Below are 17,231 nucleotides of genomic sequence, written 5' to 3'. Positions count from 1 at the left end.
GGGACAGGGTTGAAGTGAAGAGCAACTTTACAGTGAAGAAATCTAACAAACTGTAATAAATCCTACCTCAGCTGGTTGATCAAGGTCAACATTAAAGTGAGAAATCATATGGATAGTATGTACCCTTGACATAATGTGATAAAAATGGCACTTTACCTCTGTATTCTTCCTTGTCAAACCCACAACCCCAGTCCAATCATGAGAAAAACATGAGATAATATAATAATATATCTGACCCTTACTTCTCAAAATTGTCAAGGTCATGAAAAATAAAGTAAATCTGCGTAAAGGTCACAGCCAACAAGAGCCTAAGGAGCCATGAAAATAAATGTAGTAAGTGAACCTGGATGGTGGGATCCTGGAAAATAAAAAGAACATTAGGTAAAATCTAAGGAAAGCTGAATAAACTATGGATTTTAATTAATAATAATGTATCAGTAATGGTTCATTAATTGTTAACAAATGTACCCTAATAACGTAAGATGTTAACGTAGGAGAAACTGGGTATAGAACATGTGCGAACTTTCAATTTTTCATAAACCTAATACTGATCTAAGTTTCATCTTATTGAAAACAATGAACTTATGTTATCTTAGGGCTTATCCTTTATGACCATTGTGGGGTTGGGGTGCAGAGAGAAATGCTGGTGGAGACTGGAAAATGACAAATCTAGTTATCTCAATGCGTGAATGAGCTGCTCTATGAATCATCCTACTTCACTACTCACAAAAGATCACAAAATCCCTCAGTTGAGTAAGGCCTTCTGATACTTTTCAAGAAAGTGGAATTCAGAGTATAAGTGAGTTTGAGGAAACTTCCACCTTTATTTCACTAACATAACTAAACTCTAGTATCTCTTTCCAACTGTGAATGTAGTCAACAAAATCAAGGTTGTAATAGCCATACCTGTAATTAACAGAAGTCACAGATACTTTATACATTTTTATAATGCTGGACAATCACAAAATATTGTTTACTCTAATCATTATTCAGCAATTACAGTAACTATTAGGTCCACTGCTAGATCTTGATATTTACTGCCTGGATAAAAAGCATATATTACTTTGTCACAATTTTTATCAATATTTTGGAATCATACATAATTTAAAACTGAGAAGGAATGCACCGACTTCACCAGATTGCCAGAAAGGTCCATGGAATGCAAAAAGGTTAAGAACTCTACTAATAAACCTAGAATCTCAATAAAAGGTACCCACACACCTTCAGTGTGCCTAAATCCTGATATGAATAAAGACCTATCATTGTACACCCTTCAACTCCCCAAGCATCTAATAATTTTGCTGTACCTTTATAATTAAAAGATCTAATATTTGCTTTAAAATGCACCATTTACATGTTTTAACTATAAGTTCAATACCGAAAGACCTAAGTCTGATAAGTTATACAAGTGTCTGCTTACAATAAATGGCACTGAAACAAAACAAGACTCAACTAAAAAGGAAAAAAAAAAACCTGAAAGATGAACAAAACAGAGAAACTAATTCTCAGCGACAGGCTTGTCTTTCATCTTAGGCCATGCCTTCAACTCTACCTTGTTTAATTATTAAATCAGGAACTGCTTGGCAAGACCTGTCTAGTTTTGATGGTTCTTAAATTCAATTCTGCTGACAGACTGTCCATTTTTCTCAATATTTACTATTACCTGTGACAAGACCTGAATGCTAATTTTTAAATTCAACTTTCATTAAAAATAGAATAAAGTTTCTACAGTGACTGTCTGACTCCAAACTATCATTTTTCTTTATATCACAAAGTTTTTAAAAATTAAATTTCCACTGTGAAAAGATATTCCTCTCTTAATATTATTTTATTAGTAAAACAATCCAATGTAGTAAGCAATTTAGGCAATTAATATATTTCACAAATTTTAACTTAATATATTTAATTCACTTCATGAAAACTGGGAAGACTGAGATGATAAAAATATATTTCAGACAGATTTGTTTTTAATCCATGACTCCGAATATCATTATTAGACTGATTATCGATATAATAAATTTTAATTTCCCCCCATAAATTTGATCCATCTCCAGCCTTCTATGTGTCCCTGAACAGCACCATCATTTGTCCAGTTCTCACCTGGAGACTAACATCCAAGCCCAAGCCATCCTCTTCTCTTGCCTGGACTACCAGGGGAGCCTCTTCACTGGTCTCCTGCCCCCTTTCTTGGCCCCCTACAGTTTGATTTCCACAGAGAACCAAACAGACACTTTTAAATTAATAACCAGATGGTATCACTTCCATGCTTTCAACCCGCTAAGAAGTAAATATAAATATACTAAACATCACTGAATTGTACACTTAAAAATGGGAGAATTTTATGGTATGAAAGTTGTACCTCAACAAAGCTGTTACTGTTGTTTAAAGAATTCAGTACAATGACCTACAAGACTTTACCTGACTTTTGCCCTGGTTACATTTCCTATCACCCTCCCTTTTGCTTACACTGCTCCATCCACAGTGCCTCCCTAAATTTGCTCAGCATATCCAAATTTGAGAGGCTTTGCCCTGGCTGTTTCCTCTGCCTGAAAGACTCTTCCTCAGACTTTCCACGTTTTCCTCCCCTACTCCTTCAGGTTTCTATCCTAATGTCTCCTCTCACACAGGCTTCTCTAGAGCACCACTCTCTTCCACTCTCTATTTCCTGACACCAGTGTTACACAATCTTTCTTCTTATCATTGCCCACCTAAAGAGGCTTTTATATATTTTATTTTTGTAATTGCCTCCTCTCATGAAATTTTAATACCACAAATATACTTTTTACTGTTTATATACTGTGCTCTTTGGAGGGCCACAAACCACTGCACTATCCGTATTTTGACCCCAAAATCCAATTTCTACCTCTTTAGGGGAGATATTGCCCTCAATGACAACGCGTATCTTATACTGATCTCTTTTTCATCATGCACTTATCACTGCCAGACATTTCTACTTATTTATTGGCTTTCACTTCTACTAAACTGTGAGTACGCATGGACAAGGATTTTTTGTTCAGCATTCCCTATATCATTAGCTTCTGGAATAATACCTGGGACATGTTAGGTGCTCATGAAATATTCTTATATATGAATAAATGTAAAGTTTAATATTAACTTGTATAAAAATAAAATTGCAGGGTGGGCCACGATGGCTCAGCAGGCAGACTTCTCGCCTGCCATGCTGGAGACCGGGGTTTGATTCCTGGTACCTACCCATGCAAAAAGAAAAAAAAATTACATATTGTTTTTCATTTTTGCAAAGTATACTACATTTTTGTTAAAGTATATAATTTAGTAATAGATAAGAAAATTATGAAAAAGGTAAAATAATCCCAGGGGTGAGACATATTTAAAAGCACTTGCTATAATGGTTTGAGTAGCTATTGAAGACAGATCCCAAATTTGACCCTGAGCATCCTACTGATGACTAGGAAACATGATTACTTACAAGGATCTAGTATGTGTATAGTAAGCCTTTTTTCTTTTTTTAAAAAATATTTTTATCAACAAATCTTTACACACATATATCCATACATGGTGTCCAGTCAGTGGCTTATGATATCATCGTATGTGCATTCATCACCATGTTCATTTTGTAGAACATTTGCATCACTCCAGAAAAAGAAATAAAAAGAAAAAAGAAAAAAAAAACACACATCCCATACTCTTTACCCCACCTTCTCATTGATCACTAACATTACCAACTACCCAATTTATTTTACCCCTTATCCCCCCATTATTAATTTTTTAATCCATATTTTTTCACTCATTTGTCTATACCCTGGATAAATGGAGCATCAGGCACAATGTTTTCACAATCATAGGGTCACATTGTAAAAGTTATATCTTTACATAATCATCTTCAAGAATTAAGGCTACTGGAACACAGCTCAACAGTCTCAGGTACATCCCTCCAACCACTCCAATACACCATAAACTAAAAAGGGATATCTACTTAATGCATAAGAATAACCTCCAGGATAACCTCTCGACTCTGTTTGCAATCTCTCAGCCACTGAAACTTTATTCTGTGTCGTTTCTCTCTTCCATAGTTTGGTCAGTAAACCTTTCTTTTTAAATCCAATAATTTATTTTCAAAGTTTTCATTTAAAAAGTGATACATAAGACAAAAATAAAATGACATTTCTTACCTATAATATCAGCAAAGGTTTTTGTTCATTTGTTTTTAATTAAAATGCCCAGTATTAGCCTCAAAATGTGGAAGAATGAGCACTCATATACTTCCAACAAAAGAGCAATTTATTTTCTAGAATTTTTTTTACTATATCTTTTCTAAATTTGATAGTGAGCACACATATCTTTTGCAATAAGAAATAATTTTATTTTTAAAGCCAGAAGTATCACCATTATTTAACATTTTCTGTAAGTTCTAGTCAATATATAATAAACTATAACAAAATATTTTCTCCATTCATATAAGGGGCAAAAATCTATAAAACTTATTATAGCAAAATATAAAGGACTCAGGAATAAATGTTACAAAAGATACTTGAAAGAGCTCCAGGGTTTTGTTTTCCTCTTTTAACTTGGAAAGCTGATTCTAAATGTGTGTGCTTCTGTGTGTGTATATACACATACATACATACATACATACAGTGCTGGTTTGAAAGGATGTATGTCCCCTAGAAAAGCCATGTTTAATCTAAATCCCATTTTATAAAGGCACAATAATCTCTATTCAATACTATATGTTTGAAACTGTAATCAGATCATCTCCCTGGAGATGGGATTTAATCAAGAGTAATCAGGTTGTTAAACTGGATTAGGTGACGACATGTCTCCACCCACTTGGGTAGGTCTTGATAAGTTTCTGGAGTCCTACAAAAGAGGACACATTCTGGAGAATAAAGGAGATTCAGAGAGAGCAGAGAATGGTGCAGCACCACAAAGCAGAGGGTCCACAGCCAGCGACCTTTGGAGATGAAGAAGGAAAATACCTGCCAGGGAGCTTCATGAAACAGGAAGCCAGGAGAAGAAGCTAGCAGATGATGCCATGCTTGCCATGTGCCCTTCCAGATGATAGAGGAACCCTGACTGTGTTCACCATGTGCCTTTCCAGATGAGAGAGTAACTGTGACTGTGTTTGCCATGTGCCTTCTCACTAGAGAGAAACCTGAATTTTATCAGCCTTCTTGAACCAAGGTATCTTTCCCTAGATGCCTTTGATTGGACATTTCTATAGACTTGTTCTGATTGGGACATTTTCTCAGCCTTAGAACTGTAGACTAGCAACTCATTAAATTCCCCTTTTTAAAAGCCATTCTGTTTCTGGTATATTGCGTTCCGGCAGCTAATAAACTAGAACACATACATACATACACACAAAAAGAAACAGTTCAAGCTAGCCTAATGGACAAGGAAGGAGAACTCTATCAGAAATCAACAGTAACTATGAAGACATAATAATGATGACAGTATGACAGCAGCAGAGGCAGACCAATTAGCCATTCAACCAGAACACAGTCCCTAACTATACTGAAATTTGATATATGATGGTGGCATGACAGAGCAATGAAGAAAGGAGGAATTATTCAAAAATAGAGTTAGAAAAAAATAGCCATTCATATAGAAAATAATGAAATTAGATCCCTATCTCACACAAATCACAAAAAAAAAGCTCCAACAGATTAGGACTAAAAGTTAAAAGCAAAACTTTAAAGCTTTTAGTAGAATAATTACGTGAACTTTTCTGCACGTATAACAGAAAAAGATTTGCTTAATAAGAATATAAGCATTAGTTACAAAAGATTGATAAATTCGGCTAAGTTAAAATAAGAACTTCCTTCATCAAAAGATCCTCTTTCTCTCTCTAAATTCTGGGGGCTGATGAATTCCAATCCAAGCAGGCTATCTCTCTCCAAGGCTGCCAGAGGGTGTATAACAGGAGTCCTACACTATCCGGAACCCTCTACCCTGAGGCTCAACCTTCCTCTCTGTGTGAACCAACTATAATTGACCCACATAAGGACCCTGTCTTCAAGTTTTACCCCAATACATACTATAGTAACTGATAAACCAAGAAACATGAGCTCACAGTCCAAAAATCAGACATCTGCCGAAAATTACTGTGAAAGCAAGCCAGCAATATGTGAGCATATAAATAGTATTATAATGTACAATACATGACATATGCAATATATACAATATTACAAAGCAGAATTATGAGAATAGATAGAACATAATTTTAAATAACCCTATTAAATATATTTAAGAAGATAAATTATAATATCAATAATGTGAAACAACAAGAATCTAACTTTTGAAAAAAGAATCAAATGAAAATACCAGGTCTCAAGCAATAATACTTGAAATAAAAGTGCAATAGGTCCAATAAGCAATAAGTCAATAAAATCAATTGGTGAGAGTTAAGATCAGAATGAGGAACAATCATAGAAGCAGAAAATAGGAAGTAAATACAAGGACATGGAAAGCATAAAATTAGACAGCAGGGGTAGGAAGCACCAGTTGAAGAAATAATGAAAATTAATTCCCCAGCACTGAAGAGAGATGAAAAAATTCAGATTTTAAAGGGCTCAAATAATGCCCAAAAAACACACCTAGAGGCATCATAGTGACACATAACAAATTAAAAAAAAAACAGCTGATGTTCAAAACTCTCTGTATCCTTATACTTGAAAAACAATTTGGATCACATTTTTTCCAATGTATGTCTTTTAGGTGTTGCTTCATTGTCTTTTTTTTTTTTTTTTTTTTTTTTTTTTTTTTTTAAAGGAAAGACAGAGAGAAGGAAGGAAGGATAGAAGGAAGGAAAGGAGGAAGAAAGGGAAACATCTTTTTTAAACATTTTCTTGTTTTATTGTATTTTGTTTCTCCGTTTTTGTTACATGGGCTGGGGCCGGGAATCGAACCGAGGTCCTCCGGCATAGCAGGCAAGCACTTTGCCCGCTGAGCCACCGCAGCCCGCCCGCTTCATTGTCTTTTGATATTGAATATCGAGGTGAAGAAACCTGAGATCAGCTTAATCTGTTTTTTCCCTCATAGGTAACTTGATTTTTGTCATTCTTGTTCTTTTCTTTTGATGGGGGAGTGAAGAGGGAAGAGGAAATCTAGTTACACAAAGGATGCTAAAGGATCTCAAGGACTCCCAAAGGTCAGCTCTCACCATACAGTGAAATGGCTGTGAAAAGAAATCTCAATGGTCTGGTATCTCCCAGGCAAGAGACTCTTTTAATCTTTCAATAAACTTGTCTCTTCTGCTGAGATGGGAAAGAGACAGTTCCAGGCTTCAAGAAGTGGGGAACAGAATATAAGATCTGGTCATTTTTTGGGGTTTTTAATCATAAAAACATTTTAGTATGGGCAGTGCAATGGTGGCTCAGTGGCAGATTTCTCGCCTGCCATGCCAGAGACCCGGATTTGATTCCCAGTGCCTGCCCATGCAAATTTTATTATGGAAAATTCCAAACATATATAAAAGTAGAAGGAATAGTATAAAAAATCTCTTTTTATCAGACCTCAATTAGAGATAAAAATGAAGCCAATGTGGCTAGGTCTAAAGTAAATCAGAATACAATGTAAAAGATAGTAATGTATATACTCTAAATCTTCATCTACCGTATGAGAGCAAAGGCAGAGAGATTTATTGTATCTAGAACCTAAATTTTCTATAACATACAATGTAAATCAACCTGCCTGGATAGCTTATTTAAACAATCCAAACACATAGAGACCAAAACAGGAATGAAGCCTTGTAATTCTGTATAGCTTAATGTAATACCAGGATATATCTCAGATGATAGTGGACTGATAATTAAAAATGAAATTGTTATATTTCACAATAAATATGTCGCTTTTTAAAAAAAAATTTTTTAAAATATGACAAGAAAGAAACACAAACATTCTTAACATATGATCATTCTGTTCTACATATATAATCAGTAATTCACAATATCATCCCTTAGTTGCATATCCATCATCATGATCATTTGCATCAATTCAGAAAAAGAAATAAAAAGACAACAGAAAAAGAAATAAAATGAAAACAGAAAAAAAAATTATACATACCATACCCCTTATCCCTCCCTTTCATTGATCACTAGCATTTCAAACTAAATTTATTTTAACATTTTTTCACCCTATTATTTATTTTTATTCCATATGTTCTACTTGTTTGTTGACAAGGTAGATAAAAGGAGCATCAGATATAAGGTTTTCACAATCACACAGTCACATTGTGAAAGTTATATCATTATACAATCATCATCAAGAAACATGGCTACTGGAACACAGCTCTACATTTTCAAGCAGTTCCCTCCAGCCTCTCCATTTCATCTTGGATAACAAGATGATATTTACTAATGCGTAAGAATAACCTCCAGGATAACTTCTCAACTCTGGAATCTCTCAGCCATTGCCACTTTGTCTCATTTCACTCTTCCCCCTTTTGGTCGAGAAGGTTTTCTCAATCCCTTGATGCTGAGTCTCAGCTCATTCTAGGGTTTTTCTCAATCTCTTGATGCTGAGTCCAAGCTCATTCTAGGATTTCTGTCCCAAGTTGCCAGGAAGGTCCACACCCCTGGGAGTCATGTCCCATGTAGACAGGGGGAGGATGATGAGTTTGCTTGTTGTGTTGGCTGGAGAGAGAGGCCACATCTGAGTAACAAAAGAGGTTCTCTTGGGGGTGATTCACAGGCCTAATTTTAAGTAGGCTTGACCTATCCTTTGTGGGGTTAAGTTTCATATGAACAAACCCCAAAACTGGGGGCTCAGCCTATAGCTTTGGTTGTCCACACTGCTTGTGAGAATATCAAGAATTCAACTTGGGGAGCTTGAATTTTCCCCCATTCTGTTTCTTTTTAAAAAACATATTGGTAGAGTCCTGTGAGGGTCCAAAGGAAAAAAATATATGGAACTATTAAACTTTCACATTTGGAAAACACCAGGTACCATCTCAACCATTGGGGACTCCAAAGAAAACAGGCTAAGCCCTTGATTTTGAGGTCTGCCATTTTGAAAATTCTATAGTGGAGAAGTTAAGACTACCTATAATGAGGCGTAAGAGTTGCTTCCAGGAAACCTTTTTTTGTTGCTCAGATGTGGCATCTCTCCCTAAGCCCAACTTTGCAAGGAAAATCATTACCCTCCCAACTATGTGGGACATAACATTCAGGGATGAAAATCTCCCTGACAATGTGGGGCATGACTCCGGGGATGAGTCTGGCCCTGGCACTGCAGGATCGATAACATCTTACTGACCAAAGGGGGAAACAGAAGTGTAATAAAATAAGGCATCAATGGTTAAGAGAGATCAGAAAGACAAGAGATTATTCTGGAAGCTACTCTTATGCAGGCTTCAGTTAGATATTGCTAATTGCCTTGGTTTGCTAAACACCAACAAACATCACTCCTGTTAATTCTTGAGAACACCTAGGGTTCGAATTGAGACCCTATAAAAGTTTCATGTGCTAAGTTTACTTTACTGGGAGCCTGTAACTTCCAGAAGGTTCCTATACTAGATAAATTCTGAAACCCAGAAGGACCAGCCTCTCCAAGATTATCAACTAATTAATGCCCCTATCCTTTATTGTTGCCACCCTTTTTGCAACATGAAAAATTCAGAATGGGCATTGCCTAAAGATCTCTACAGATTGGGAGAAGAATTAAAAGAGAAGGAGGAATTATAACAGAGAAAACAGGATTAACAAATGAATATGACTGCTGGATCATTTTATTGATATTTCTTCCAGCACCCAGTGTTTTGGAACAGTTAGAAGGAAAAATCTGAAATAATGCAATGGTGACCTATAACAAACTCTGAAATCTGTTCTGTACCTCCTTGTTGAAGCGTATTTTGAAAATTATTGCTTTTTCTTTCTTTTCTTTGTATATATGTTATATTTCACAATAAAAACTTAAAAAAAAAATCTCTTTTTACCCATCATCCCAGTTCAATATCTATTTGTCTCTTAAGCAGACTTTTTAGCAATCCATCTGTTGAAGCCTCACTTGTACCCTCTTCTGCCTGGTGCTGACAAGTCCTGAGCCTCTAAAGGTCTCAGAATGTCAACCAGTTTACTTTCAGATTTCTTCACTGCTGCTTTAGGGTTCTGCCTTGACAGACTAGGTCAGTTTCAACTCATTCATTCCCTTCCTGAATGCAAAAATGTTAGTGCTTCTTCATTCACTAGTCCTTCTGGGTTTATGCCTTGTTCTTTATCCCCTTACTATCATTTTTGTGGGAGAAAATTAAGGACAATATTGTGTTCAACTGCCATCAGCAATCAAAACTGGGTCTGTCTTTTCATATTTATATTTCTTTCTTTGATTATTATTCTTGTATATTACATTTTATAGATTAACTATCAAGTGCTCATGTAACTTAGCTTATGTTTATTAATATATTTAATATTTCCAATGAAGTATATTACATTGTATTACTTTTATCCTAAATTGCAGATGAGAAAAAATAAATAAAACTCAAAGAGCTTAGTGATACCCAAACTATTAAGGAGCTGGGATTTGAACCCAAGACCCTCTGACCCCAAAGTCCAGGCGCCAAACCACTGTGCGTACTGTCTCCCATTTCTTTAACCCTGTGAGAGGTCCTATAGCTTATCTTAGAATCTCCAAGAAATGTCTGGGAACTAACTCTTGTTCAAATTCCACAGCTTTAAATTCAAGGAGGGCTGGTCTGGGGAGCTGTGAGTGGTAAATAAGGACTGGGTTTATGCCTGAGGATACAAATGCTCTGCCATCCTAGGCAGTCATGTTACATGTGGGAAACAAGATGGATGAGATGTCCTTGCCTCGGCTGTGATGAGACCTTATCCACACACAATTAGCCGACCTGCAGAATGGTTCCAGGTGCATGTACTTTACAAAGTCCGCTGAGCTCCTAAAAGGCTGCAGACATTTACTCCTGCAGACTTATCCTCTGGAATTATGTCCTCACTGAAGAGGTTCTTTTGTGGGATCCTCCATCTTCCACTGGAGTATTTACTACTGTCTTTGCTGTGTGGCCTGACTATACTGACCTCCTTCTGCATCTTTTCAGTTAAAGGGAATTTTGGAGGTTTATCCATGTGATGTCTGTGTCTGGTGCCTCAATCAAGATGAATCTATTAAGAAAATCTGCCTTTAAAGTGGGCATACTATCTTCCATCATCCCATCTGATTTCATTCATATTAGCATTAAACATTTTCTGAAAACCAAGTCTTCAGTTTTTAAAAAATGAAGGAAAAAACAGAAGTAAAGAAAAGGAAGAATCTCTGGATTAAAAGTTAATGAAAAAACAAGATTTGTACAGACCTCTGGAGGAAAAATAAATAAATGATAAGGAATGAAAAAAATGACATCATACAACATAGAGTCAAATCATTTGGAAAACTTCAAAAGGACCATTCATTTCTACTTATAAACCTGTTTCAAGTAGGAAGGTAAAGGTTGTTTTTAATTCTACAATACACTTATTCATGCACTATGTATATCAGTCAGGCATGAAGACTTGGAGATTGAGAAAATAGTTTCTAAAAATGTCAAGAAAAGAAACAAAAAGAGACTTACTGTGGACTGTGTCTGTGCAATGTATTCACCTTCCATTTTATTCAGACGTATATTTGTGTCCTCAAGCAATTCTTGAATATTTTCCGTGTGTCTCTTTTGAAGATCAAACTTTTCCTTTTCCATCTCTGCTACTGCATTGTGAAGCTACACAATGAAATAAAGAATTGACACTTTCATTACTACAGAATAAACTACTTTGCTATTCAGAAAAAAAATGCTTTCCCACATTCCTATGTTTATATGGTAGCCTGAAGACAAAATATATAAAAATCCACAAAGTAAAGATATCATATTAAAAGCATGATTAAGAAACACACTTTTTTCTTTAGTTTCTTGAATTGAAAATGTAATGGAAGAACAAATACTAAAGGAAATTATCTGCCTTAGGTAGAAACAGTAAATAATACATAAAATAGTAAAAGAATAAATAAATCAGACAATATAATACCTCTGCTAAACAGCACTAAAAATTAGTCTTAAATCACAAATAAATATGAACAGTATTGTTATTGATTAGGAATATTATTTATCTATATTATTCATTTTACTTGCATGAAATTTTGCCAAACAGTAATGTCAAAAACAAATGTTTTCTACCCTACCCTAAACTCCAACAAGAAACTACCTTTAGTCATCCCATAATCTATACAGGCACAAAGCAAAGATCACATTATAAATCAGATAGAGATTAAGGAGGATGACTAAGGAGAACTATGTAGTATATGGCTTCATGCCCAAAGGTTTTTACTTCAGTTATCATTCAGTGAGTGGGGAGAGCAGGCACCCAAAATAGTCTAAATGATAAATTTGATTCCCTATCCATGAATAAGGGAGACAGACAAATTTGACTAGGAAGATATCAGAGAAGACTCTGAGAAACGGTGGCAACTGGATGCAGAATGCAGGTAATAAATATGGTAATTATTGGCACTCTGCCCAATGTGCAGTTTTAACTATTTGAAAGTGGTCTTCAAAATCCCTAAAGAAGAGAAAACTCTTCCCAGCTTAATAACACCTCAGCAGTGCTTTTCCCAGATTGGGCCTGATGCCACCATCACCAGGACATATTTCAGACCAACACGGTCTGCTTGGGAAAGCACGTGTAACTTTTCAACCCAGACTAACTGAGAGAATATCAGTATGAGTTAACTGAAGGTCCTTATGATAGACGACTTCAACAGGAGCAGCATATTTAATTTCTTTTAACTACATATGATAATCTGAACTAATGGCTAAACTGCGAAAATGCAGCTCTGATGACTTTAGAAGACCCGTTCATTATGAGTATTTTAATTACATAAATCTTGGTACTGCTAAATCAAATGCTCCTTCAAGAATGATCCATACTCAAATGATTTTGTTTTCATCAAAATCAAGTTCATACTAACTTAAATACTTAAGGATAAGGGCATCAAGATGATAACTCACATTCAAATCATTCAAATACGTATGTAAAAGGAGAAAAAGAATAAAAGGAAAAAAGCAAATATAGTGAACTCTTTACATATGGGGAATCTGGGTGAAGGGTAGATGGGAATTTTCTGTACAACTCTTGAAATATTTCTGTGTGTCTGAAATTACACCAAAATTAATTTTTTTAAAAGCTTATACTGGCCCCGCAGCAGTCGACCCGCCCGCCCTCTTTCTTTCTCCGCAGGCCCGCCGCGCGGCGCCCACGCCCCGCAGCAGCCGACCTGCCCGCCCTCCTCTCCCCTCTTCCCCCTCCTGCTCCGGCGGCTCTCCAACCACCACCGTGCCCTCTTCCGCCTTCACCGGCTCCTCTGCCACCAGCCTCGACAGCCTTGCCACCCTCACCTTTCCTCCTCCAGAACAGCTACTAGGGGAGTGGAGACAATACAGAGCAGCTCCCGGAGCCACGACGGAGATCAAAGGGACGGCGTACCCCATCCTGGAACGGCTGACTGTCTGGGAGAACCAGCTCCGGTGAGATCACCAAGGGGCGGGGGTTTTCCTGGGCGGGAGGGCAAGCAGCCGGAGTCCCTCCCTTCCTCCTTCCCAGGCCAGCTGGCAGAATTGGGCAGGCGGTCCCCTTGGGCCACGGCGGCTGGCACCCCCACCACGTGAGGCCCCCTGCACCAACTGAGAGAGTTGGGTCGAAAATCCCAAGACTGCGGAGAACGGTGACCAGGGTGTCCCTTCCAAACACGTGACCCCCCAGTCCGGCTGGGAACAGTGCACTCTCCCGGGCTGCGGTAGCTGGCGCCCTCCCACCACGCTTGGCGCCCCGGGCCGACTAGGAAATTCGGTCGGGCGCTCTCCCGTACTGCGGCGGCCGGTGACCCTCCCAGTGTTCGGACCCCCGGGCCAGCTGGCACTCTTCCAAGACACTTTGGATGCCAAACCTCCCCTACAGCGAGAGTTTTCCAGAGTTAAAGGACCCACAGCAACTTTTACCGGTGGAGCCTGTAGACAAACGTGTGCCACGAGCGCCACCTACTGGGCAGGATAAGAAAAACAAAACCCAGAGATTTCATAGAAAAATTTTTCAACCTGTGGGGTCCAACACCCAGGGAAATCTGACTAAATGCCCACACGCCAGCAGAAGATAACGGATCACGCTCAGATAATCGAAAATATGGCCCAGTCAAAGGAACAAACCAATAGTTCAAATGAGACACAGGAGCTGAAACAACTAATGCTGAATATACGAACAGAAATGGAAAACCTCTTCAAAAACGAAATCGATAAATTGAGGGAGGACATGAAGAAGACATGGGCTGAACATAAAGAAGAAATAAAAAAACTGAAAAAACAAATCACAGAACTTATGGAAGTGAAAGATAAAGTAGAAAAGATGGAAAAAACAATGGATACCTACAATGACACATGCAAAGAGACAGAAGATAGAATTAGTGATTTGGAGGATGGACATCTGAATTCCAAAAAGAAACAGAAACTATCCGGAAAAGAACGGAAAAATTCGAACAGGGTATCAGGGAACTCAAGGACAATATGAACCGCACAAATATACGTGTTGTGGGTGTCCCAGAAGGAGAAGGGAAGGGAAAAGGAGGAGAAAAACTAATGGAAGAAATTATCACTGAAAATTTTTCAACTCTTATGAAAGACCTAAAATTACAGATCCAAGCAATGCAGTGCACCCCAAAGCGATTAGACCCAAATAGGCGTTCCCCAAGACACTTATTAGTTAGAATGTCAGAGGTCAAAGAGAAAGAGAGGATCTTGAAAGTAGCAAGAGAAAAACAATCCATCACATACAAGGGAAACCCAATTAGACTATGTGTAGATTTCTCAGCAGAAACCATGGAAGCTAGAAGACAGTGGGATGATATATTTAAGTTACTAAAAGAGAAAAACTGCCAACCAAGACTCCTATATCCAGCAAAATTGTCCTTCAAAAATGAGGGAGAAATTAAAACATTCTCAGACAAAAAGTCACTGAGAGAATTTGTGACCAAGAGACCAGCTCTGCAAGAAATACTAAAGGGAGCACTAGAGTCAGATACGAAAAGACAGAAGAGAGAGACATGGAAAAGAGTGTAGAAAGAAGGAAAGTCAGATATGATATATATAATATAAAAGGCAAAATGGTAGAGGAAAATATTATCCAAACAGTAATAACTCTAAATGTTAATGGACTGAATTCCCCAATCAAAAGACATAGACTGGCAGAATGGATTAAAAAACAGGATCCTTCTATATGCTGTCTACAGGAAACACATCTTAGACCCAAAGATAAATATAGGTTGAAAGTGAAAGGTTGGGAAAAGATATTTCAGGCAAATAACAACCAGAAAAGAGCAGGAGTGGCTATACTAATATACAACAAATTAGACTTCAAATGTAAAATAGTTAAAAGAGACAAAGAAGGACACTATATACTAATAAAAGGAGCAATTAAACAAGAAGACATAACAATCATAAATATTTATGCACCGAACCAGAATGCCCCAAAATACGTGAGGAATACACTGCAAACACTGAAAAGGGAAATAGACACATATACCATAATACTTGGAGACTTCAATTCACCACTCTCATCAATGGACAGAACATCTAGACAGAGGATCAATAAAGAAATAGAGAATCTGAATATTACTATAAATGAGCTAGACTTAACAGACATTTATAGGACATTACATCCCACAACAGCAGGATACACCTTTTTCTCAAGTGCTCATGGATCATTCTCGAAGATAGACCATGTGCTGGGTCACAAAGCAAGTCTTAACAAATTTAAAAAGATTGAAATCATACACAACACTTTCTCAGATCATAAAGAGAATGAAGTTGGAAATCAATAATAGGCGGAGTGCCAGAAAATTCACAAATACATGGAGGCTCAACAACACTCTCTTAAACAACAAGTGGGTCAAAGAAGAAATTGCAAGAGAAATTAGTAAATACCTCGAGGCGAATAAAAATGAAAACACAACATATTAAAACTTATGGGACGCAGCAAAGGCAGTGCTAAGAGGGAAATTTATTGCCCTAAATGCCTATATCAGAAAAGAAGAAAAGGCAAAAATGCAGGAATTAACTGTCCACTTGGAAGAACTGGAGAAAGAACAGAAAACTAATCCCAAAGCAAGCAAAAGGAAAGAAATAACAAAGATTAGAGCAGAAATAAATGAAATTGAAAACATGAAAACAATAGAGAAAATCATAAGACCAGAAGTTGGTTCTATGAGAAAATCAACAAGATTGATGGGCCCTTAGCAAGACTGACAAAAAGAAGAAGAGAGAGGATGCAAATAAATAAGATCAGAAATGGAAGAGGAGACATAACTACTGTCCTCACAGAAATAAAGGAGGTAATAACAGGATACTATGAACAACTTTACGCTAATAAATACAACAATTTAGATGAAATGGACGGGTTCCTGGAAAGACATGAACAACCAACTTTGACTCAAGAAGAAATAGATGACCTCAACAAACCAATCACAAGTAAAGAGATTGAATTAGTCATTCAAAAGCTCCCTAAAAAGAAAAGTCCAGGACCAGACGGCTTCACATGTGAATTCTATCATACATTCCAGAAAGAATTAGTACCAACTCTCCTCAAACTCTTCAAAATAATCGAAGTGGAGGGAAAACTACCTAATTCATTCTATGAAGCTAACATCACCCTCATACCAAAACCAGGCAAAGATATTACAAAAAAAGAAAACTACAGACCAATTTCTATAATGAATATAGATGCAAAAATCCTCAATAAAATTCTAGCAAATCGTATCCAACAACACATTAAAAGAATTATACATCATGACCAAGTAGGATTCATCCCAGGTATGCAAGGATGGTTCAACATAAGAAAATCGATTAATGTAATACACCACATCAACAAATCAAAGCAGAAAAATCACATGATCATCTCAATTGATGCAGAGAAGGCATTTGACAAGATTCAACATCCTTTCCTGTTGAAAACACCTCAAAAGATAGGAATACAAGGGAACTTCCTTAAAATGATAGAGGGAATATATGAAAAACCCACAGCTAATATCATCCTCAATGGGGAAAAATTGAAAACTTTCCCCCTAAGATCAGGAACAAGACAAGGATGTCCATTATCACCACTATTATTCAACATTGTGTTGGAGGTTCTAGCCAGATCAATTAGACAAGAAAAAGAAATACAAGGCATCAAAATTGGAAAGGAAGAAGTAAAACTATCACTGTTTGCAGACGATATGATACC

The 17,231-nt window shown here is 37.0% G+C and overlaps 1 protein-coding gene across 5 annotated transcripts in view; it reads right to left on the bottom strand.

Annotated features, from left to right (window-relative positions):
- Positions 1 to 17,231, bottom strand: part of CEP112 (centrosomal protein 112) — a 587,527-nt gene that overhangs the window by 409,679 nt on the left and 160,617 nt on the right. For all 5 annotated transcript variants that reach the window (XM_077163631.1, XM_077163632.1, XM_077163630.1 and 2 more), the window contains one exon: positions 11,546 to 11,689. In XM_077163631.1, coding sequence (XP_077019746.1) covers positions 11,546 to 11,689 — 144 coding nt within the window. The remainder of the gene's footprint in view (positions 1 to 11,545; positions 11,690 to 17,231) is intronic.

This window comes from Tamandua tetradactyla, chromosome 6 (genome assembly GCF_023851605.1).
Source record: "Tamandua tetradactyla isolate mTamTet1 chromosome 6, mTamTet1.pri, whole genome shotgun sequence".
In the NCBI taxonomy this organism is placed as follows: domain Eukaryota; kingdom Metazoa; phylum Chordata; class Mammalia; order Pilosa; family Myrmecophagidae; genus Tamandua; species Tamandua tetradactyla.
This window is presented reverse-complemented; position numbering and strand designations above follow the sequence as displayed.